The following is a 26516-nucleotide window of genomic DNA, read 5'->3' on the forward strand; positions in this document are numbered from 1 at the left end:
TGTGTCTATTGTTTTTATTTTTGTAGGGGTTGCTACATTTTTTTGGTTAGGGCAAATCAAATAAGACATTTTAAACTGGAAATTATCAAATTTAGAAGCATTTTTGTACCTTGAATACACTACAAGTTTCCATTTCCTGCTGTGCAGGAAAATTCTCTGCAACAAAAGTGATCAATTTAAGATATTACATCTTGTAGCTACTATTTAGTAGTATGTTAACAGGTGCGTTCAATCCGGAGCAAGAGGCCTGCATGCATTCAGTCTGAATAATGCCTCTTCTACCTTCTCAAGAACCAACCTGTTCTACCACTTTGAAATAGGCTATAGACCAACTACACCCTGATGACAAGGAACTGTCAGCTGATCTTCACACAATGTTTACTTCTGTTGGTTCATGTTATCACACAGCAGGCTAAGCGCACACACTCATTGCTACAGTACTATAGGCTATGTTGTTGCTCTCCATCTTCTAGACTTCAGCTCCTTCTTGTGTAAGGGAACCTTTTCAGGTGAGTCCCTGTTGTATTTTAGGACCAGTGTTTTCCTAGTTGGCTAAATTACAGCTGGTGTTTTTGTATTTGCTTATCTGTGGTTCTTGCAAAGATTGGCTAACGGTTTGGTACCGTATCGGAGCATATCTGAAATTATAACGATGAATCGATTTGTCACTTATCAGACTCATCAAGTGTAGTCTGGCTCTTTCAACAGTTTTCCATTGTGGTCCAAAGGGCTGCACCTGAAATTGGTTTTATTTCCTCACTGTCAAAATGTACAAACCAAATATTCCTCTATCCATTGCTATTGGAGTGTTCTCTGCTCCCTGACTGTTTTGATGACTGTTAGCAAACTGGATTATAAATGTAGGTCTATTCTAATTTCTACACAGTTTAGATTTAGGTGTTAGAAATTTTTAATCCAATGAAATTGAATCGGTTACATGTGCCGAATACAACAGGTGTAAACTTTACAGTGAAATGCTTACTGACAAGCCCTAACCAACAGGTGTAGACTTTACTGTGAAATGCTTACTGACAAGCCCTAACCAACAGGTGTAGACCTTACTGTGAAATGCTTACTGACAAGCCCTAACCAACAGGTGTAGACCTTACTGTGAAATGCTTACTTACAGGCCCTTAACCAACAGGTGTAGACCTTACTGTGAAATGCTTACTGACAAGCCCTAACCAACAGGTGTAGACCTTACTGTGAAATGCTTACTGACAAGCCCTAACCAACAGGTGTAGACTTTACTGTGAAATGCTTACTGACAAGCCCTAACCAACAGGTGTAGACCTTACTGTGAAATGCTTACTTACAGGCCCTTAACCAACAGGTGTAGACCTTACTGTGAAATGCTTACTTACAAGCCCTAACCAACAGGTGTAGACCTTACTGTGAAATGCTTACTGACAAGCCCTAACCAACAGGTGTAGACTTTACTGTGAAATGCTTACTTACAAGCCCTAACCAACAGTGTAGACCTTACAGTGAAATGCTTACTGACAAGCCCTAACCAACAGGTGTAGACCTTACTGTGAAATGCTTACTGACAAGTATGGAACTATTATTGAACTTGGCAAGTCAGTTAAGAACAAATTCCTACTTACAATGAATAACAATAACAAGGCTATATACAGGGAGTACCAGTACCGAGCCAATGTGCAGAGGTACAAGGCAGGTAATATATTTATATATATTCTTCTCAAACCACCAGCGGGCCGGATTGAATTGTCTCAAGGGCCGGATCTGGCCCGCTGGCCGCATGTTTCACACCCCTGAACTGGATGCTTTACTAAATATTGTAACATCTGTTTGTTATATGACTCAAATTATTATTATTGTCCTATTTGACTATTACTTGTTTTATGGAGCTTCTTTAACTGGAGATGGAGTCTTTTAATCTGTTAATCAGGTATTTCAGAGAGTGTTTGTCTGCAATTTGATTAATAAAAACATTGAACTTGAATTTATTCTTCACAAGAACAAGATAAGATAAGAACCCATGTCCGAAATTATTTTGAAGTGAATTAATGCTCTCTGTCTGTGTAGAAAGGCTATAGTCCTATAATGTCTCACTAAACTATATCACAATGTTATTACAGTCCAACAATGGATCCTTTCTGTACATATGCTGCCATGTGTCATAGCTTGGGTACCAGTTGGTTTAGCATTCTATTCCTTGCCCTCCGTTTCATTGCCAAACATCCTTTGGCACCTAACACAGAGTGAAAGGAGTGGAATGTTATCTAAACAGACTGGTACACAGACGACATGAGGGAAACCACTCCGTAATCTCCCAACGGTGGAATGAAAGATGCTAGATTATGTGAGGGAGAACGGGGAAGCCAACACAGAGAAGGGGAGAATGAAACAGGGGAAGCCAGGGAAAGGAGGCAGGGATTAAAGATTATTTGACCCAGGGTGCATCCCAAATGGCTCCCTATATATACCACTATAGCCTCTAAGTAATGCACTATGTAGGGAATATCAAATCAAATGTATTTATATAGCACTTCGTACATCAGCTGATATCTCAAAGTGCTGTACAGAAACACAGCCTACAACCCCAAACAGCAAGCAATGCAGGTGTAGAAGCACGGTGGCTAGGAAAAACTCCCTAGAAAGGCCAAAACCTAGGAAGAAACCTAGAGAGGAACCGGGCTATGAGGGGTGGCCAGTCCTCTTCTGGCTGTGCCGGGTGGAGATTATAACAGAACATGGCCAAGATGTTCAAATGTTCATAAATGACCAGCATGGTCAAATAATAATAATCACAGTGGTTGTCGAGGGTGCAGCAAGTCAGCACCTCAGGAGTAAATGTCAGCTGGCTTTTCATAGTATCTCTTCCACTCCTGCTGTCTCTAGAGAGTTGAAAACAGCAGGTCTGGGACAGGTAGCACGTCCGTTGACCAGGTCAAGATTCCATAGCCGCAGGCAGAACAGTTGAAACTGGAGCAGCAGCACGGCCAGGTGGACTGGGGACAGCAAGGAGTCATCATGCCAGGTAGTCCTGAGGCATGGTCCTAGGGCTCAGGTCCTCAGAAAGAAAGAGAGAACTAGTGAGAGCATACTTAAATTCACACAGGACACCGGATAAGACAGGAGAAATACTCCAGATATAACAAACTGACCCCAGCCCCCCGACACATAAACTACTGCAGCATAAATACTGGAGGCTGAGACAGAAGGGGTCAGGAGACACTGTGGCCCCATCCGATGATACCCCGGACAGGGCCAAACAGGAAGGATATAACCCCACCCACTTTGCCAAAGCACAGCCCCCACACCACTAGAGGGATATCTTCAACCACCGACTTCCCATCCTGAGACAAGACCAAGTATAGCCCACAAAGATCTCCCCCATGGCACAACCCAAGTTAGGGTTGCTCTACAACCTTCGATGCAGGCTACACACTGCACCACCAGACCTGGGTTTACATTCTATTTGAAATCTTTCAAATACTTTAAATGTTTATTCTAGCCTGCCTAGAGTGCCAGATGGGCAGATTGTCATTTATTGTCATGAGTCTTGCCCTGGAGGCAGCTCTGAAGAATGGTCACTAGCTGTCACAGCAACAAAGTCATAAAATTGAATTTTAAACCTTAACCACACTGTTAGCCCTAATGCCTAACCCTAACCACACTGTTAGCCCTAATGCCTAACCCTAAACTAAAACCACACTGTTAGCCCTAATGTCTAACCCTAACCTTAACCACACTGTTAGCCCTAATGTCTAACCCTAACCTTAACCATACTGTTAGCCCTAATGCCTAACCTTAACCACACTGTTAGCCCTAATGTCTAACCCTAACCTTAACCACACTGTTAGCCCTAATGTCTAACCCTAACCTTAACCACACTGTTAGCCCTAATGTCTAACCTTAACCACACTGTTAGCCCTAATGTCTAACCCTAACCTTAACCACACTGTTAGCCCTAATGTCTAACCCTAACCACACTGTTAGCCCTAATGCCTAACCCTAACCTTAACCACACTGTTAGCCCTAATGCCTAACCCTAACCTTAACCACACTGTTAGCCCTAATGCCTAATGCCTAACCCTAACCTTAACCACACTGCTAGCCCTAATGTCTAACCCTAACCTTAACCACACTGTTAGCCCTAATGCCTAACCCTAACCTTAACCACACTGTTAGCCCTAATGCCTAACCCTAACCTTAACCACACTGTTAGCCCTAATGCCTAACCCTAACCTTAACCACACTGTTAGCCCTAATGCCTAACCCTAACCTTAACCACACTGTTAGCCCTAATGTCTAACCCTAACCTTAACCACACTGTTAGCCCTAATGCCTAACCCTAACCTTAACCACACTGTTAGCCCTAATGCCTAACCCTAACCTTAACCACACTGTTAGCCCTAATGTCTAACCCTAACCTTAACCACACTGTTAGCCCTAATGTCTAACCCTAACCTTAACCACACTGTTAGCCCTAATGCCTAACCCTAACCTTAACTAGACTGTCAGCCCTAATGTCTAACCCTAACCACGCTGTTAGCCCTAATGCCTAACCCTAACCTTAACCACACCTTTAGCCCTAATGCCTAACCCTAACCTTAACCACACTGTTAGCCCTAATGCCTAACCCTAACCTTAACTAGACTGTCAGCCCTAATGCCTAACCCTAACCACACTTTTAGCCCTAATGTCTAACCCTAACCTTAACCACACTGTTAGCCCTAATGTCTAACCCTAACCTTAACCATACTGTTAGCCCTAATGCCTAACCTTAACCACACTGTTAGCCCTAATGTCTAACCCTAACCTTAACCACACTGTTAGCCCTAATGTCTAACCCTAACCTTAACCACACTGTTAGCCCTAATGCCTAACCCTAACCTTAACCACACTGTTAGCCCTAATGTCTAACCTTAACCACACTGTTAGCCCTAATGTCTAACCCTAACCTTAACCACACTGTTAGCCCTAATGTCTAACCCTAACCACACTGTTAGCCCTAATGCCTAACCCTAACCTTAACCACACTGTTAGCCCTAATGCCTAATGCCTAACCCTAACCTTAACCACACTGTTAGCCCTAATGCCTAATGCCTAACCCTAACCTTAACCACACTGCTAGCTCTAATGTCTAACCCTAACCTTAACCACACTGTTAGCCCTAATGCCTAACCCTAACCTTAACCACACTGTTAGCCCTAATGCCTAACCCTAACCTTAACCACACTGTTAGCCCTAATGCCTAACCCTAACCTTAACCACACTGTTAGCCCTAATGCCTAACCCTAACCTTAACCACACTGTTAGCCCTAATGTCTAACCCTAACCTTAACCACACTGTTAGCCCTAATGCCTAACCCTAACCTTAACCACACTGTTAGCCCTAATGCCTAACCCTAACCTTAACCACACTGTTAGCCCTAATGTCTAACCCTAACCTTAACCACACTGTTAGCCCTAATGTCTAACCCTAACCTTAACCACACTGTTAGCCCTAATGCCTAACCCTAACCTTAACTAGACTGTCAGCCCTAATGTCTAACCCTAACCACGCTGTTAGCCCTAATGCCTAACCCTAACCTTAACCACACTGTTAGCCCTAATGCCTAACCCTAACCTTAACCACACTGTTATCCCTAATGTCTAACCCTAACCTTAACCACACTGTTAGCCCTAATGTCTAACCCTAACCTTAACCATACTGTTAGCCCTAATGCCTAACCTTAACCACACTGTTAGCCCTAATGTCTAACCCTAACCTTAACCACACTGTTAGCCCTAATGTCTAACCCTAACCTTAACCACACTGTTAGCCCTAATGCCTAACCCTAACCTTAACCACACTGTTAGCCCTAATGTCTAACCTTAACCACACTGTTAGCCCTAATGTCTAACCCTAACCTTAACCACACTGTTAGCCCTAATGTCTAACCCTAACCACACTGTTAGCCCTAATGCCTAACCCTAACCTTAACCACACTGTTAGCCCTAATGCCTAATGCCTAACCCTAACCTTAACCACACTGCTAGCCCTAATGTCTAACCCTAACCTTAACCACACTGTTAGCCCTAATGCCTAACCCTAACCTTAACCACACTGTTAGCCCTAATGCCTAACCCTAACCTTAACCACACTGTTAGCCCTAATGCCTAACCCTAACCTTAACCACACTGTTAGCCCTAATGCCTAACCCTAACCTTAACCACACTGTTAGCCCTAATGCCTAACCCTAACCTTAACCACACTGTTAGCCCTAATGTCTAACCCTAACCTTAACCACACTGTTAGCCCTAATGTCTAACCCTAACCTTAACCACACTGTTAGCCCTAATGCCTAACCCTAACCTTAACCACACTGTTAGCCCTAATGCCTAACCCTAACCTTAACCACACTGTTAGCCCTAATGTCTAACCCTAACCTTAACCACACTGTTAGCCCTAATGTCTAACCCTAACCTTAACTACACTGTTAGCCCTAATGCCTAACCCTAACCTTAACTAGACTGTCAGCCCTAATGTCTAACCCTAACCACGCTGTTAGCCCTAATGCCTAACCCTAACCTTAACCACACCTTTAGCCCTAATGCCTAACCCTAACCTTAACCACACTGTTAGCCCTAATGTCTAACCCTAACCTTAACCACACTGTTAGCCCTAATGTCTAACCCTAACCTTAACCATACTGTTAGCCCTAATGCCTAACCTTAACCACACTGTTAGCCCTAATGTCTAACCCTAACCTTAACCACACTGTTAGCCCTAATGTCTAACCCTAACCTTAACCACACTGTTAGCCCTAATGCCTAACCCTAACCTTAACCACACTGTTAGCCCTAATGTCTAACCTTAACCACACTGTTAGCCCTAATGTCTAACCCTAACCTTAACCACACTGTTAGCCCTAATGTCTAACCCTAACCACACTGTTAGCCCTAATGCCTAACCCTAACCTTAACCACACTGTTAGCCCTAATGCCTAATGCCTAACCCTAACCTTAACCACACTGCTAGCCCTAATGTCTAACCCTAACCTTAACCACACTGCTAGCCCTAATGCCTAACCCTAACCTTAACCACACTGTTAGCCCTAATGCCTAACCCTAACCACACTGTTAGCCCTAATGCCTAACCCTAACCTTAACCACACTGTTAGCCCTAATGCCTAACCCTAACCTTAACCACACTGTTAGCCCTAATGTCTAACCCTAACCTTAACCACACTGTTAGCCCTAATGCCTAACCCTAACCTTAACCACACTGTTAGCCCTAATGCCTAACCCTAACCTTAACCACACTGTTAGCCCTAATGTCTAACCCTAACCTTAACCACACTGTTAGCCCTAATGTCTAACCCTAACCTTAACCACACTGTTAGCCCTAATGCCTAACCCTAACCTTAACTAGACTGTCAGCCCTAATGTCTAACCCTAACCACACTGTTAGCCCTAATGCCTAACCCTAACATTAACCACACCTTTAGCCCTAATGCCTAACCCTATCCTTAACCACACTGTTAGCCCTAATGCCTAACCCTAACCTAAACCACACTGTTAGTCCTAATGCCTAACCCTAACCTTAACCACACTGTTAGCCCTAATGCCTAACCTTAACCACACTGTCAGCCCTAATGTCTAACCCTAACCTTAACCACACTGTTAGCCCTAATGCCTAACCTTAACCACACTGTCAGCCCTAATGCCTAACCCTAACCTTAACCACACTGTTATCCCTAATGTCTAACCTTAATCACACTGTTAGCCCTAATGCCTAACCTTAACCACACTGTCAGCCCTAATGCCTAACCCTAACCACACTGTTAGCCCTAATGCCTAACCCTAACCTTAACCACACTGTTAGCCCTAATGCCTAACCCTAACCTTAACCACACTGTTAGCCCTAATGTCTAACCTTAACCACACTGTTAGCCCTAATGCCTAACCCTAACCTTAACCACACTGTTAGCCCTAATGCCTAACCTTAACCACACTGTTAGCCCTAATGTCTAACCCTAACCTTAACCACACTGTTAGCCCTAATGCCTAACCTTAACCACACTGTTAGCCCTAATGCCTAACCTTAACCACACTGTCAGCCCTAATGTCTAACCCTAACCTTAACCACACTGTTAGCCCTAATGCCTAACCCTAACCACACTGTTAGCCCTAATGTCTAACCTTAACCATACTGTTAGCCCTAATGTCTAACACTAACCTTAACCACACTGATAGCCCTAATGTCTAACCCTAACCATACTGTTAGCCCTAATGCCTAACCTTAACCACACTGTTAGCCCTAATGCCTAACCCTAACCTTAACCACACTGATAGCCCTAATGTCTAACCCTAACCACACTGTTAGCCCTAATGCCTAACCTTAACCACACTGTTAGCCCTAATGCCTAACCTTAACCACACTGTTAGCCCTAATGCCTAACCCTAACCTTAACCACACTGATAGCCCTAATGTCTAACCCTAACCACACTGTTAGCCCTAATGCCTAACCTTAACCACACTGTTAGCCCTAATGCCTAACCTTAACCACACTGTTAGCCCTAATGCCTAACCCTAACCTTAACCACACTGTTAGCCCTAATGTCTAACACTAACCTTAAATTAAGAACAAAAAGCTTTTTTAAAATTGATTTTTATGACAGACAATTTTGTCTTGGCAGCTAGACTATCTAGTGGAAATCGCTCAGTTCTTCTACCAGGGCTACAATTTGTGACAATAAACGTCAACCTGCCAGAATCTCAAGGCTGGTGTAGAGGTTAACAGTGACTCCTATATATACACCACCCCAGCATGGGTAACAGTGGCTGCTATATACACCACCCCAGCATGGGTAACAGTGTCTGCTATATATACACCACCCCAGCATGGGTAACAGTGTCTGCTATATATACACCACCCCAGCATGGGTAACAGTGTCTGCTATATATACACTGTTGGTACCAGCACGGTACCAATCTGGACCCCACTGCTATTCTGCATCTTATCCCCCTGTTGTTCACTACTATTCCTGCCTTAATAAAGTGATAATTATGGGGGAAAATATATATATATATATATTATTATTATTATTATTATTATTATATTATTATTATTATTATTATTATTATTATTATTATATTATTATATTATTATTATTATTATATTATTATATTATTATTATTATTATTATTTTATTATTATTATTATTATTATTATTATTATTATTATATTATTATTATTATTATTATTATTATTATTATTATATTATTATTATTATTATTATTATTATTATTATTATATTATTATTATTATTATTATATTATTATTATTATTATTATATTATTATTATATTATTATATTATTATTATTATTATTATTTATTATTATTATTATTATTATTATTATTATTATTATTATTATTATATTATTATATTATTATTATTATTATTATTTATTATTATTATTATTATTATTATTATTATTATATTATTATTATTATTATTATATTATTATTATTATATTATTATATTATTATTATTATTATTATTATTATTATATTATTATATTATTATTATTATTATTATTTTATTATTATTATTATTATTATTATTATTATTATATTATTATTATTATTATATTATTATTATATTATTATTATTATTATTATTATTATATTATTATTATTATTATTATATTATTATTATTATTATTATTATTATTATTATATTATTATTTTTTACATTTGTTTTTCTTCTTCCAGTTGACGGAAGGAAGGATGAAGGCAGACCAGGAAGCTCCTCCCCCCTCCCCCGGATTGGAGGATTTGGCGATCCGGTGTCGGGAAGTGTGTCGGTCGTACGGGAAACTCAAAGTCCTGAGTAACCTCAACTTGACCGTACCACAGGGACACATGTTAGTAAACCACACTGACATTACAACAAAATCAGGCTTCATGTCCAAATCTTATATAAGTAAGTTAATTGAGTGACACTATTCAGTTTTACATACTTTATGATGATTTGGACATGAAGTGTGAAAAGACTAGTATACTGTAGTTACCTTTGACTTGCATTGGATTTGTGCCACATTTGAAACAATGGCCAAGTAAACAAAACCAAAGCATGGATTGCTATGATACCTTGTCCATAGACTGCTTACAGGGTAAGAAACAGAGCCTGATTACCGAACAGGCACACAGGGCACGTGCCTGTGTGTGTGTGTGTGTGTTGTGGGGCGGGTTGTGGGCCCTCTGGAGGTCACAAAATGTGTTGAAATGCAGGAAGTTTTCCAGGAACCCAAATGCAGTAGTCCGGCCCTGGTGAGGAAACCAATATGTCATTTTTTATTTGGGTAACTATCCCTTTAAAGCCTAATGATAATCTATACCTTTAACAAGTAAACAACATAATTGCATTCTTGCGGCTGGTAATAATTAGGCTTCACTTGGATTTTCACATGAATCATGCATTGATGTCATTGGAAGTTGTATGTGAGTTACAATTAAGAGTCAGACCGTAGTGAGAAATAAGGGTAACAATGTTATCATACTATATATAGTACAGGGGTACTCAACCCTACGAGGTCTGGAGTCTGCTGGCTTTCTGTTATACCTGATCATTAATCACACCCACCTGTTGTCCCAGGTCTAAGTCAGTCACTGACTAGAGGGGAATCACCCACCTGTTGTCCCAGGTCTAAATCAGTCACTGACTAGAGGGGAATCACCCACCTGTTGTCCCAGGTCTAAGTCAGTCACTGACTAGAGGGGAATCACCCACCTGTTGTCCCAGGTCTAAGTCAGTCACTGACTAGAGTGGAATCACCCACCTGTTGTCCCAGGTCTAAATCAGTCACTGATTAGAGGGGAATCACCCACCTGTTGTTCCAGGTCTAACTCAGTCACTGACTAGAGGGGAATCACCCACCTGTTGTCCCAGGTCTAAATCAGTCACTGACTAGAGGGGAATCACCCACCTGGTGTCCCAGGTCTAAGCCAGTCACTGACTAGAGGGGAATCACCCACCTGTTGTCCCAGGTCTAAGCCAGTCACTGACTAGAGGGGAATCACCCACCTGTTGTCCCAGGTCTAAGTCAGTCACTGACTAGAGGGGAACAATGGAACAATGCAGTGGAACTGGCTTGCAGGTCCAGAGTTGAGTTTGAGGGCTACAGTAGATATCTATGATTTAGCTCTCATGTCAATGTTTTTAACCCAAAATTCTGTTCTCTCTTACCTTGCAGCTACGGCCTGCTGGGTCCGAGTGGATGTGGGAAGACCACGCTGTTGAAATGCATTCTGGGAACCCTGAAGATCTCCCGAGGGCACATCAGCGTGTTGGGGAAGCCGCCCGCATTTCCTGGTCACCAGGTCCCTGGGAGGATGGTGGGGTACATGCCACAGGTAAACTGTTACCTTATAGGTACACAACATGCCACAGGTACACTGTTAACTTATAGGTACACAACATAGCACAGGTACACTGTTATCAAATCAAATCAAATGTATTCATATAGCCCTTCTTACATCAGCTGATATCTCAAAGTGCTGTACAGAAACCCAGCCTGAAACCCAAAACAGCAAGCAATGCAGGTGTAGAAGCACGGTGGCTAGGAAAAACTCCCTAGAAAGGCCAAAACCTAGGAAGAAACGTAGAGAGGAACCAGGCTATGAGGGGTGTCCTCTTCTGGCTGTGCCGGGTGGAGATTATAACAGAACATGGCCAAGATGTTCAAATGTTCATAGATGACCAGCGTGGTCAAATAATCAGTTACTTAGGAATAGAGTCATAGCCAGGGGGTGTCATCCTCCATGGTCCTTGGTTAAGGTTAGGGTTCGGGTTAGGTAAGAGTTAAGGTTAGGGTTCGGGTTAGGTAAGGGTTAAGGTTGGGGTTCGGGTTAGGTAAGGGTTAAGGTTGGGGTTGGGGTTCGGGTTAGGTAAGGGTTAAGGTTAGGGTTTGGGTTAGGTAAGGGTTAAGGTTAGGGTTCGGGTTAGGTAAGGGTTAAGGTTGGGGTAAGGGTTAAGGTTGGGGTAAGGGTTAGGTAAGGGTTTAGGTTGGGGTAAGGGTTAAGGTTAGGGTAAGGGGTTAAGGTTAGGGTAAGGGTAAGGGTTAGGTAAGGGTTAAGGTTGGGGTAAGGTTAGGGTTCGGGTTCGGGTTAGGTAAGGGTTAAGGTTGGGGTAAGGGTTAAGGTTAGCGTAAGGGGTTAAGGTTAGGGTTCGGGTTAGGTAAGGGTTAAGGTTAGGGTAAGGGGTTAAGGTTAGGGTTCGGGTTAGGTAAGGGTTAAGGTTAGGGTTTGGGTTAGGTAAGGGTTAAGGTTGGGGTAAGGGTTAAGTTTAGGGTAAGGGGTTAAGGTTAGGGTTCGGGTTAGGTAAGGGTTAAGGTTGGGGTAAGGGTTAAGGTTGGGGTAAGGGTTAAGGTTAGGGTAAGGGGTTAAGGTTATGGTTTGGGTTAGGTAAGGGTTAAGGTTGGGGTAAGGGTTAAGGTTAGGGTAAGGGGTTAAGGTTAGGGTTAGGTAAGGGTTAAGGTTGGGGTAAGGGTTAAGGTTAGGGTAAGGGGTTAAGGTTAGGGTTTGGGTTTGGGTTAGGTAAGGGTTAAGGTTGGGGTAAGGGTATGGGTTAAGGTAAGGGTAGGGGTTAAGGTTAGGGTAAGGGGTTAAGGTTAGGGTAAGGGGTTAAGGTTAAAGGGACATTTAAAAAATTCAACTTGGGCCTTCTGAGTGGCGCATCAGTCTAAGGCGTCACTACAGACTCTGGTTCAATCCTAGGCTGTGTCGTAGCTGGCCACGATCGGGAGACCCATGAGGCGGCGCACAATTGGCCCAGCATCGTCCGTGTTAGGGGAGGGTTTGGCCGGCCGGGATGTCCTTGTCCCGTCACGATCTAGTGACTCCTTGTGGCGGGCCGGGCGACGTCGGTCGCCAGCTGGACGGTAACCCGGCTTCCGGGTTAAGCGAGCAGCGTGTCAAAAAGCAGTGCGGCTTGGTGGGGTCGTGTTTCGGAGGACGCATGACTCTCGACCTTCGCCTCTCCCGAGTCCATACGGGAGTTGCATCGATGGGACAAGACTGTAACTACCAAATGGATATCACGAAATTGGGGAGAAAAGGGAGTTAAAAAGTACACCAATTTAATACTTATTAAAAAAAATCAGCTTCGTGTTCATCATCTCCAGCACCACCAGAACATCAGCGTATGTTAAAATGGATGTTTCTATGTTTTCTAGGAAAACAAATAGAGGAAGATAAGTGTTTTCATCAATGACATCATCGGTGTGCATCATGTGATTTTAGCCAATTATGAGGAGGCGTTGCCTTGTAATTGTCTACTAATTGTCTACTTATCTTTTTTACTGCAAAACATTGATGTTGGGGTGGTGCTGGTGATGATGAATATACATTTAAGACATTTAAGGGAAGGTTAGGGGTTAGGGTTAGGGTTGGGGTTAAGGTTAAGGTTAGGGTTATCGTTTAGGATGGGGATGTCCCAAGGATCCGGGATAGCACTGAACCTTCCCCCATGGTACAGAAGAGGTATCTCGTGTTACTGGCCTGCTGTACTAGACTCTTAACTTTGTCTGGAAATGAGACTCTCCTTTTCACTTAAATGAAACCTGGGTATAAGCAGCACAGCTCCGCGAGAGGTTCACGCTACTCAGCGTAAAATGACCTGGTTCTATTTCCAAGATTTCAACTAACAACTCACAGCCGAACACTTGATTAACACAACACACCAAAACACAACACATACCATGACATAACATTGTGTTTCTCCTTTAGGACCTGGCGTTGTACAATGAGTTTTCTATCAGTGACACTCTGACGTTCTTCGGAAGGATCCACGGCCTGTCATCTACGGACACCCAGGCACGCATGGACTTCCTGGTGGACTTCCTGGACCTACCTCACAACAGCAGCCTGGTTGGAAAACTCAGGTAATTAGGGTTGCAAAATTCCAGTATCTTTTTCCCAAAGTTCCCAGGATTTCCAGAAACCTTTCCTTCAGCTTTCGGAGCATTGTTAACTCGATACTCCATGCTAGCTCCTTTAAAAAGCAACAACGCTGCACATACACCAGGGTGGTACCACTCAATCTTTTTTAATTTTACCTTTATTTAACCAGGCAAGTCAGTTAAGAACAAATTCTTATTTTCAATGACGGCCTAGGAACAGTGGGTTAACTACCTGTTCAGGGGCAGAACGACAGATTTGTACCTTGTCAGCTCAGGTGTTTGAACTTGCAACCTTCCGGTTACTAGTCCAACTCTCTAACCACTAGGCTACCTGCCGTCCCTACACTCTAACCACTAGGCTACCTGCCGTCCCTACACTCTAACCACTAGGCTACCTGCCGTCCCTACACTCTAACCACTAGGCTACCTGCCGTCCCTACACTCTAACCACTAGGCTACCCTAATACATGTGTTTTACGCCCTTTGATATCTAGATTTTAAGTAGAAGTTGTGCACCAATATTGAGTTTTAAAAGCCTGTGATATCAAATCAAGTGTCCTTTAATATAGACCACATTCATTTTTAATGTGAATAAAGACAAACTAATGTGCCAAAATTCTGCATTGTGACATGTCCCTCCGTCAACCCTAGTGTAATGCTCCGGGTGTCGTGGGTGTGGAGTCAGACGCAGGAGACAGAGAGTGCAAGGCTGTGCTCTTTTAATGCACCAACGCACCACAGGGTGCTCACAATAATAACGGCCCCAAACACGGGGAATGAGAAAGGTACAACTGAAATTTCACGACCAGGAACAAACACGTTCCTCTACATTAGAGCCGAAGGTTACAATCATTAATCCCGCACAACAACCAGGCGGGCCGGCTGTCTAATAAAGACAAACGAATCATTCACCAACAGGTGCTACCAATAAACATACAAGGAGGGGGAGGAAAGACAATCAGTGGCAGCTAATAGGCCGGTGACGACGACCGCCGAGCGCCACCCGACCGGGAAGGGGAACCACCCTCGGTCGGACTCGTGATACCTAGGAAGATGTTAACACACTTAACCCCAACATTTCTCCAAGTTTCACCATCATTGTAAAGTCCTAGTTTATGTTGTTGTTTTGACAGTCATTTCAGAAGATGATTATTTATTTATTGTTATTAGTGATTCATTTACTTCTGTCCCTCATTTTAAGGTCCACCTTGTTACGTGAACTGACCTCTTTTAATATGGTGAAACTTTTTATTTTTTAAATAATCATTGAACATCTAATGATCAAATCACAGAGTAAAAATAGGTGAGCTGTTTCTTCTCTTTTTATCCATGTTCTGGTGTTCTGTGGAAACGGCATGGCAACAAGACTTTGGGGTGACCATCGCTAATTGTGAATGGTTCCCACCAATGCCCCAGAAATTATGATATTCCATTTAAGATGATAAATAAATGACAAACTACACCTGTCCCAAAGATAAGCAGCACTTGGTACTTATGCACGTCTTCTGATACTGTCCTGTAGTTAATGATTTGGAGAAAGAGGTGGAAAGTGACATTTCAAACATTTTGGGCTCTCCAGTTGGTCCATAGGGGGTTTTAATCTCCTTCCCCTGTGTCTAGACTATGGCTGAGTCCCAAATGGGACCATATCCCCAGTATAGTGCACTAATTTTGACCAGTAGTGCACTATATAGGAAATAGGGTGCCGTTTTGGGACTCAGTATATCTCATTTTGATCTGGGGGAAAAGTACACTACAACCAAGAGAGATAGAAAGAGAAGGAAACGTTTTCCCCCTGAGGAGGTTTATGTTTGTTTGTCACGGGCTTCTGTCATGTAAAAATGCTGTGGAGTCAGCCCGCCCTGTCTGAAACTCAGTAGGTGTTATGCAACAGACATTTGCCAAGATGTCAATGCCAAAAAGAAGGCTCCCTCACTTCCATGAAAACAACTCCTCAATGATTGCTTATTACTCTTAGATGTAACAGTAGGAGTACACAGCAAACTGGCCTGTATTACCTGGCAGTGATTATTCAGGGTAACATTTCTAGTGTTGATTCAGAAGTTAAATTAACACTCTGTGGTGTTAAATAACCCCAGTGTTGGTGTTAATAACCAGAGTTGCTGAAATGGTTGTTCCAGTTTATTGATTTAGGTAGTCTGATATTTTAGTCTTCCCAACTCTGGCAGTTGCAGGTGAATAAAAATTCTACATTTTGGATACCCCCTGCTCTGGCTCTGGATATCAATAGGAATGACACATCACTTTGTAAGCCAGCATAATGTGACTTGCAGAACTTGATGTGGCCTGTAAACCATGAGTTGTAGGCCACTGTATCAGGGTAAAATTAGGCCCTCAAAATAAGGCATTAAGAAATTAAAGGGATACTTCAGGATTTTGGCAGAGGCCCTTTACGTTTTTATGTCTCTGTGTCCAGTATGAAGGAAGTTAGAGGTAGTTTCGCGAGCCACTAAAATTAGCACAATGACTGGAATTCTATGGGAATCTACTTGCATTGCCAAAATCCCGAAGTATCCCTTTAAATAATTTATATTTAATGACAGCATATTCACTTAGGACAGGGATGGGCAACTGGCGGCCCATGTGGATTAACAGTTCTTCACTTCAATCAATCAATCAATCAATCAATCAATCAAATGTATTTATAAAGCCCTTCGTACGTCAGCTAATATCTCAAAGTGCTGTACAGAAACACAGCCTAAAACCCCAAACAGCAAGCAATGCAGGTGTAGAAGCACGGGGGCTAGGATAAACTCCCTAGAAAGGCCAAAACCTAGGAATAAACCTAGAGAGGAACCAGGCTATGAGGGGTGGCCAGTCCTCTTCTGGCTGTGCCGGGTGGAGATTTTAACAGAACATGGCCAAGATGTTCAAATGTTCATAGATGACCAGCAGGGTAAAATAATAATAATCACAGTGGTTGTAGAGGGTGCAACAGGTCAGCACCTCAGGAGTAAATGTCAGTTGGATCTTCATATCCGGCCATTCAGAGTATCTCTACCGCTCCTGCTGTCTCTAGAGAGTTGAAAACAGCAGGTCTGGGACAGGTAGCTCGTCCGGGGAACAGGTCAGGGTTCCACTTGTTATGTCAGGCTCTGATTGTCACTCAATTTGCCCATGTTAGCTAACCATTTTAGATTGGTAAGTTAGTCTAGCGGCCAGCTATTTAAACTTGTAGTAATCAACAGCAAAATGTGTAGAATTGCAGTAAATGAGCTCATGATTAGTTCAGAAGTTGCCCATCACCGGCTTAGGATTTCACTTGGTGAAGGCCACAGGACTAAAAATGAATTAATGCAACAACCATACCCTTTGTCACTAACAAATACAGTCATGGGTGGTAACTCTACAATTTAGTTGAAAGGCAACCTGGGAAATATTCAAATAAGTCTTAACACTAAGTAGTGTGTTCATTTTACACTGAAGTGTGGACCCGTATAGACACTGGAACAGTGTTAAACTGCTGTGTAGCTATCGTCATGGCATCATGGGAATCTGAATAAAGATGGAAGATTACTCTTGGATAATAACTGTTAGATCTGGTATAATAACTCTTAGGTGTGTGTGTGTGTGTGTGTGTGTGTGTGTGTGTGTGTGTGTGTGTGTGTGTGTGTGTGTGTGTGTGTGTGTGTGTGTGTGTGTGTGTGTGTGTGTGTGTGTGTGTGTGTGTGTTTACAGCGGAGGGCAGAAACGGAGGGTGTCTCTAGGAGCAGCCTTACTTCAAAACCCCCAGTTATTGATTCTGGATGAACCCACAGTCGGGGTGGACCCTGTGCTGAGAGCCAAGTATGTACTGGACACACACACACACACACACACACACACACACACACACACACACACGGACACTCACATTCAACCAAAACCAAACTGAAAACCCAACTATTGTACCCTACCTCATGCCTTCAAAGACCAATCTCACACCTTTGAGAGATCCCCCCTCTTATTTATTATGATTTAAAAGGCTAAACTGATCCTAGATCAGCACTCTGAGATGTTTCGTGGATAAAGAAAACCCAACCAAGTCTGTGTTTCCTAGGTAACCCAGGCAGGTCATCAGGCTAAGACCGCATCCCAGATGGCCCCCTATTCCCTATGTGGTGAACTACTTTAGACCAGGGCCCAGTGGGTGCCTTTTGGGGGCCCAGAGGGTGCCTTTTGGGGGCCCAGAGGGTGCCTTTTGGGGGCCCAGAGGATGCCTTTTGGGGGCCCAGAGGGTGCCTTTTGGGAGCCCAGAGGATGCCTTTTGGGGGCCCAGAGGATGCCTTTTTGGGGGCCCAGAGGGTGCCTTTTGGGTCACAGATTAAGACATCTTTATGGTGGTAATCAAATCATATCTGCGTGAAGTTAGTTTATTCGTTGTGTGACGCTGAAAGGTGGTTCTCTGAACTGCACTCATGTGATGAGTAACCTTGCCTGAGACCTCTAGACCTGCGTTAGCTCGCCAAGCTAATGCCTAGGCTTTAGCTCAACGGGTCACGTAGTCTTTTGGTGCGCAGATGATCACATTTGCACACTCTTTCTCTGTGTCTCTACTGCTCGAGGTACAGTACAACATTGTCCCAAACGGCACCCCATGTCCTGAATAGTGCAATATTTTGGACCATAGCCCTGGTTATTAAAAGTGCACTTTATAGAGAATAGGGTGCCATTTGGGACCATAGGATGTGCCCTTAAACTGAGTTGTGTCATGTGTCCCTGTAGGATCTGGCAGCATCTAGTAGAGATTGTGAAAACTGGAAAAGTATCAGTCGTCATCACCACTCACTACATCGAGGAGGCCAGGCAAGCCAACGTGGTAAGATACAGTCTATATACATGATAACTACCTACTGATAGACACTACATAGAGGAGGCCAGGCAAGCCAACGTGGTAAGATACAGTCTATATACATGATAACTCCCTACTGATAGACAGCTACCTACTGATAGACAACTACCTACTGATAGACAACTACCTACTGATAGACAACTCCCTACTGATAGACAACTCCCTACTGATAGACAACTCCCTACTGATAGACAGCTACCTACTGATAGACAGCTACCTACTGATAGACAACTACCTACTGATAGACAACTCCCTACTGATAGACAACTCCCTACTGATAGACAACTCCCTACTGATAGACAACTCCCTACTGAAAGACAACTCCCTACTGAAAGACAACTACCTACTGAAAGACAACTACCTACTGATAGACAGCTACCTACTGATAGACAGCTACCTACTGATAGACAGCTACCTACTGATAGACAACTACCTACTGATAGACAACTACCTACTGATAGACAACTCCCTACTGATAGACAACTCCCTACTGAAAGACAACTACCTACTGAAAGACAACTACCTACTGATAGACAACTACCTACTGATAGACAACTCCCTACTGATAGACAACTCCCTACTGATAGACAACTCCCTACTGATAGACAGCTACCTACTGATAGACAGCTACCTACTGATAGACAGCTACCTACTGATAGACAGCTACCTACTGATAGACAACTCCCTACTGATAGACAACTCCCTACTGATAGACAACTCCCTACTGATAGACAAATCCCTACTGATAGACAACTCCCTACTGATAGACAGCTACCTACTGATAGACAACTCCCTACTGATAGACAACTCCCTACTGATAGACAGCTACCTACTGATAGACAACTACCTAGTGATAGACAACTCCCTACGGATAGACAGCTACCTACTGATAGACAACTACCTACTGATAGACAACTCCCTACTGATAGACAGCTACCTACTGAAAGACAACTACCTACTGATAGACAACTCCCTACTGATAGACAACTCCCTACTGATAGACAACTCCCTACTGATAGACAGCTACCTACTGATAGACAACTACCTACTGATAGACAACTCCCTAGTGATAGACAACTCCCTAGTGATAGACAACTCCCTAGTGATAGACAACTCCCTAGTGATAGACAACTCCCTACTGATAGACAACTCCCTAGTGATAGACAACTCCCTACTGATAGACAACTCCCTACTGATAGACAACTCCCTACTGATAGACAACTCCCTAGTGATAGACAACTACCTACTGATAGACAACTCCCTACTGATAGACAACTCCCTACTGATAGACAACTCCCTACTGATAGACAACTCCCTAGTGTTAGACAACTACCTACTGATAGACAACTCCCTACTGATAGACAACTCCCTACTGATAGACAACTCCCTAGTGATAGACAGCTACCTACTGATAGACAACTACCTACTGATAGACAACTCCCTAGTGATAGACAACTCCCTACTGATAGACAACTCCCTACTGATAGACAACTCCCTACTGATAGACAACTCCCTACTGATAGACAACTCCCTAGTGATAGACAACTCCCTAGTGATAGACAACTCCCTACTGATAGACAACTCCCTACTGATAGACAACTCCTAGTGATAGACAACTCCCTACTGATAGACAACTCCCTAGTGATAGACAACTCCCTACTCTATATACGTACATGCCATATGTTTTCATAGCTGCTTAGAGGTTCATTTGAGCAAACATTGGTTGTCTCTATGTGTTATAATAAACCTGTCCTCTCCTGTCACAATAAACCTGTCCTCACCTGTCACAATAAACCTGTCCTCACCTGTCATAATAAACCTGTCCTCACCTGTCATACTAAACCTGTCCTCACCTGTCACAATAAACCTGTCCTCACCTGTCATACTAAACCTGTCCTCACCTGTCACAATAAAACTGTCCTCACCTGTCATACTAAACCTGTCATGCTAAACCTGTCCTCACCTGTCATGCTAAACCTGTCCTCACCTGTCATACTTAACCTGTCCTCACCTGTCATACTAAACCTGTCCTCACCTGTCACACTAAACCTGTCCTCACCTGTCACAATAAACCTGTCCTCACCTGTCATAATAAACCTGTCCTCACCTGTCATAATAACCTGTCCTCTCCTGTCATAATAAACCAGTCCTCACCTGTCACAATAAACCTGTCCTCACCTGTCATACTAAACCTGTCCTCACCTGTCATACTAAACCTGTCCTCACCTGTCACAATAAACCTGTCCTCACCTGTCATAATAATCCTGTCCTCACCTGTCATAATAAACCTGTCCTCACCTGTCATAATAAACCTGTCCTCTCCTGTCACAATAAACCTGTCCTCACCTGTCACAATAAACCTGTCCTCACCTGTCATAATAAACCTGTCCTCACCTGTCATACTAAACCTGTCCTCACCTGTCACAATAAACCTGTCCTCACCTGTCATACTAAACCTGTCCTCACCTGTCACAATAAAACTGTCCTCACCTGTCATACTAAACCTGTCATGCTAAACCTGTCCTCACCTGTCATGCTAAACCTGTCCTCACCTGTCATACTTAACCTGTCCTCACCTGTCATACTAAACCTGTCCTCACCTGTCACACTAAACCTGTCCTCACCTGTCACAATAAACCTGTCCTCACCTGTCATAATAAACCTGTCCTCACCTGTCATAATAAACCTGTCCTCTCCTGTCATAATAAACCAGTCCTCACCTGTCACAATAAACCTGTCCTCACCTGTCATACTAAACCTGTCCTCACCTGTCATACTAAACCTGTCCTCACCTGTCACAATAAACCTGTCCTCACCTGTCATAATAATCCTGTCCTCACCTGTCATAATAAACCTGTCCTCACCTGTCATAATAAACCTGTCCTCACCTGTCACAATAAACCTGTCCTCACCTGTCATAATAAACCTGTCCTCACCTGTCATAATAAACCTGTCCTCACCTGTCATAAGAAACCTGTCCTCACCTGTCATACTAAACCTGTCCTCACCTGTCACAATAAACCTGTCCTCACCTGTCACAATAAACCTGTCCTCACCTGTCACAATAAACCTGTCCTCACCTGTCATAATAAACCAGTCCTCACCTGTCATACTAAAACAAGTCTTACCAGTACAAATATTTTATGACTAAGGCTCTTTCTTAATTCATCTTTCCTTGATTCCTCGCATCCTCTCTCCTCGCCTCGTTCCTCAAAACTCCATTTGTAATGACTGCTGTTTTCTATCTCTCCAGGTGGGTCTGATGAGGAATGGCCGAATGTTGGCCGAGGGGGGAACCAGAAACCTTGATGAAACAGAACAGTGCTGCGGTGAGTAGCCAACAACAGTGTATACAATTTACTTAGAATAATATTTTGTAGATTTCACACTGTATTCAGACAGTTGGAAACTGAAGGGGGAGACAGGTGGACAGGCAAGCGGGAGTATAGTAGAAGCAGGGATTGAATGGCGGTTTATATTAGAGTATATTTAATGTGACTGATGCCAGGAGTGTTACCACTAGACAACAATGTTCTGCAGGCAGTAGCCCTACATTGACCCTATTGCCTCCTACCATCCAATCACTGCAGACTTTGGAAAAAGCTTTCCTACAGCTATGTGAGACGTCTGACTGTTGATGTCTGACTGTTGATGTCTGACTGTTGATGTCTGACTGTTGATGTCTGACTGCTGATGTCTGACTGTTGACGTCTGACTGTTGACGTCTGACTGTTGACGTCTGACTGTTGACGTCTGACTATTGATTTAAACTGCACATACTGTACATTCTCAATGAAGTTTGCGTTATATCAGAAATAATACATATAAGAAAGAGGAGCCAAGTGAAGATTACAACATATTTCTTATTGCTCCAATCTGTCAGTTCACTTATGTAAGCTGTTTCAAAGGCTTTAAAAACGGGCAGCAATGGCGTCCAAAGTGGTCCAACAAATGGAATAAACCAACAAACCAGTTCAACTACAAGAACATTCTCAGTAACGGTTACAGAAATATTTGTTTTCTTGCTTTGTCTTTGAGATGTTGTTGTTGATCAACCTTAGTTGAATGCACTGACTGGAAGTTTACTCTGGACAAGAGCGTCTGCTGAATGACCAGGTTTATCAACCTTAGTTGAATGCACTGACTGGAAGTTACTCTGGACAAGAGCGTCTGCTGAATGACCAGGTTTATCAACCTTAGTTGAATGCACTGACTGGAAGTTACTCTGCACAAGAGCGTCTGCTGAATGACCAGGTTATCAACCTTAGTTGAATGCACTGACTGGAAGTTACTCTGGACAAGAGCGGCTCTGCTGAATGACCAGGTTTATCAACCTTAGTTGAATGCACTGACTGGAAGTTACTCTGGACAAGAGCGTCTGCCTGAATGACCAGGTTTATCAACCTTAGTTGAATGCACTGACTGGAAGTTACTCTGGACAAGAGCGTCTGCTGAATGACCAGGTTTATCAGCCTTAGTTGAATGCACTGACTGGAAGTTACTCTGGACAAGAGCGTCTGCTGAATAACCAGGTTTATCAGCCTTAGTTGAATGCACTGACTGGAAGTTACTCTGGACAAGAGCGTCTGCTGAATGACCAGGTTTATCAACCTTAGTTGAATGCACTGACTGGAAGTTACTCTGGACAAGAGCGTCTGCTGAATGACCAGGTTTATCAACCTTAGTTGAATGCACTGACTGGAAGTTACTCTGGACAAGAGCGTCTGCTGAATGACCAGAATGTAAAGGTTAATGTCAATTATTCTATGCACTCCGCCCCCAAGCAAGTACACATTGGGTCCGGACCAGTCCCGGACAGACCAAATCCGAACAAATCATAGACGTCTAGGCTATGTTTCACAAGTTTGAACAGTACAGTACATTACGGTACAGAGGACAGTAGAGTTTAATTCAGTACAGTAGAGTACAATACAATACAGTTTAATTCAGTACAGTAGAGTACAATACAATACAGTTTAATTCAGTACAGTAGAGTACACTAGAGCACAGTAGAGTACAGTACAGTTTAATTTAGTAGAGTACACTAGAGTACAGTAGAGTGCAGTACAGTACAGTTTAATTCAGTAGAGTACATGAGGATGAAATACAGTACATTATACTATATTATACTCTACTGTACTCTACTGTACTAAACCACTTTTTTTTTCATGTACTGTACTCTGCTGTGTTCTACTGTACTGTAATGTAGTGTACTCTACTGTGCGCTTACCGTACTGTAATGTAGTGTGCTCTACTGTACTGTAATGTACTCTGCTGTGTTCTACTGTACTGTAATGTACTCTGCTGTGTTCTACTGTGGTGTGCTATCCAAACTTGTTAAAAATAGATGTCTATGATTGGCTCAGATTTGGTCCGGTCTGAACCTGAACAAAAAGAATGTCCGTGGACGTTGAAATCAAGGCCGGGGCTGGACAGCACAAGTCCAAAAGACGCCCCGCGTCGGTCCGTGCTTAGTTGGTCCTGTGTTGACCACTGATCATATAAACCCTTGACTGTGTTATCTGTGTGTTCAATTGACTGTGTGTCGATCTCCTCTACTGCCCCATCCACCCACTGCAGACCCTGGAGAAAGCCTTCCTGCAGCTGTGTGAGAACCTCAGACCAGGTGGGCTCCAAACACAGCACCTACCCTCAGGGTGGGGTACTAGAGAGCGGGCCAATCACTCGAGAGTGGCCGGGACGAGAGTCTACCAATCCTGGGAGCCGGATCGGGACCAGTAGAAGAGCTGCCCAAATACTCAGGTAAATGTAGGGTTGTATGGACACTACACTGTATCTACTCAGGTAAATGTAGGGTTGTATGGACACTACACTGTATATACTCAGGTCAATGTAGGGTTGTATGGACACTATACTGGTATATACTCAGGTAAATGTAGGGTTGTATGGACACTAACCTGTATATACTCAGGTAAATGTAGGGTTGTATGGACACTACACTGTATATACTCAGGTAAATGTAGGGTTGTATGGACACTACACTGTATATACTCAGCTAAATGTAGGGTTGTATGGACACTATACTGTATATACTCAGGTAAATGTAGGGTTGTATGGACACTACACTGTATATACTCAGGTAAATGTAGGGTTGTATGGACACTACACTGTATATACTCAGGTAAATGTAGGGTTGTATGGACACTACACTGTATATACTCAGGTAAATGTAGGGTTGTATGGACACTATACTGTATATACTCAGGTAAATGTAGGGTTGTATGGACACTACACTGTATATACTCAGGTAAATGTAGGGTTGTATGGACACTACACTGTATATACTCAGGTAAATGTAGGGTTGTATGGACACTACACTGTATATACTCAGCTAAATGTAGGGTTGTATGGACACTATACTGTATATACTCAGGTAAATGTAGGGTTGTATGGACACTACACTGTATATACTCAGGTAAATGTAGGGTTGTATGGACACTATACTGTATATACTCAGGTAAATGTAGGGTTGTATAGACACTATACTGTATATACTCAGGTAAATGTAGGGTTGTATGGACACTACACTGTATATACTGAGGTAAATGTAGGGTTGTATGGACACTACACTGTATATACTCAGGTAAATGTAGGGTTGTATGGACACTATACTGTATATACTCAGGTAAATGTAGGGTTGTATAGACACTATACTGTATATACTCAGGTAAATGTAGGGTTGTATGGACACTACACTGTATATACTGAGGTAAATGTAGGGTTGTATGGACACTACACTGTATATACTCAGGTAAATGTAGGGTTGTATGGACACTACACTGTATATACTCAGGTAAATGTAGGGTTGTATGGACACTATACTGTATATACTCAGGTAAATGTAGGGTTGTAGGGACACTACACTGTATATACTCAGGTAAATGTAGGGTTGTATGGACACTACACTGTATATACTCAGGTAAATGTAGGGTTGTATGGACACTATACTGTATATACTCAGGTAAATGTAGGGTTGTATGGACACTACACTGTATATACTCAGGTAAATGTAGGGTTGTATGGACACTACACTGTATATACTCAGGTAAATGTAGGGTTGTATGGACACTACACTGTATATACTCAGGTAATGTAGGGTTGTATGGACACTATACTGTATATACTCAGGTAAATGTAGGGTTGTATGGACACTACACTGTATATACTCAGGTAAATGTAGGGTTGTATGGACACTATACTGTATATACTCAGGTAAATGTAGGGTTGTATGGACACTACACTGTATATACTCAGGTAAATGTAGGGTTGTATGGACACTACACTGTATATACTCAGGTAAATGTAGGGTTGTATGGACACTACACTGTATATACTCAGGTAAATGTAGGGTTGTATGGACACTACACTGTATATACTCAGGTAAATGTAGGGTGGCAAAGTTGTCTTGAATTGAATATCCTAAGATATTTAATACTGTGTGTGTGTGTGTTGGGTTGGGTTTTACTATCTTTGTCGGGACCAGAAGTCCTCACAAGGACAGTAAAACAAGGACAATTCAGACAGTGGGGACATTTTAGGCTTAGGGGTTAGGGTAAGGTTACAATTAGGGTTAGAACTAGGGTTAGCAGTTAAGGTTAGGAGTTAGGGTTAGGTTAGAGGTTAAGGTAAGGGTTAGGTTAAGTGTTAGGGTTAGGAAAAAAAGATTTTGAATGGGAATCAATTGTTTGGTCCCACAAGGATAGTAAAACAAACGTGTGTGT

General features: G+C 42.7%; 1 protein-coding gene across 1 annotated transcript; it reads left to right on the forward strand.

Moving 5' to 3' along the window:
* Window positions 1-220: 220 nt before the first annotated feature.
* Window positions 221-24516, forward strand: LOC109876529 (ABC transporter G family member 23-like). Its single transcript, XM_031818900.1, is given in 9 exon segments — window positions 221-509; window positions 9736-9887; window positions 11217-11376; window positions 13750-13904; window positions 17622-17729; window positions 18648-18741; window positions 22028-22063; window positions 22065-22103; window positions 24355-24516. Coding segments are annotated over 8 exon segments (891 nt in total). The 5' UTR covers window positions 221-509; window positions 9736-9750.
* The last annotated feature ends 2000 nt before the right edge of the window (window positions 24517-26516 follow it).

The sequence above is a fragment of the Oncorhynchus kisutch genome, unplaced genomic scaffold (genome assembly GCF_002021735.2).
Source record: "Oncorhynchus kisutch isolate 150728-3 unplaced genomic scaffold, Okis_V2 scaffold1702, whole genome shotgun sequence".
Classification (NCBI taxonomy): Eukaryota; Metazoa; Chordata; class Actinopteri; order Salmoniformes; family Salmonidae; genus Oncorhynchus; species Oncorhynchus kisutch.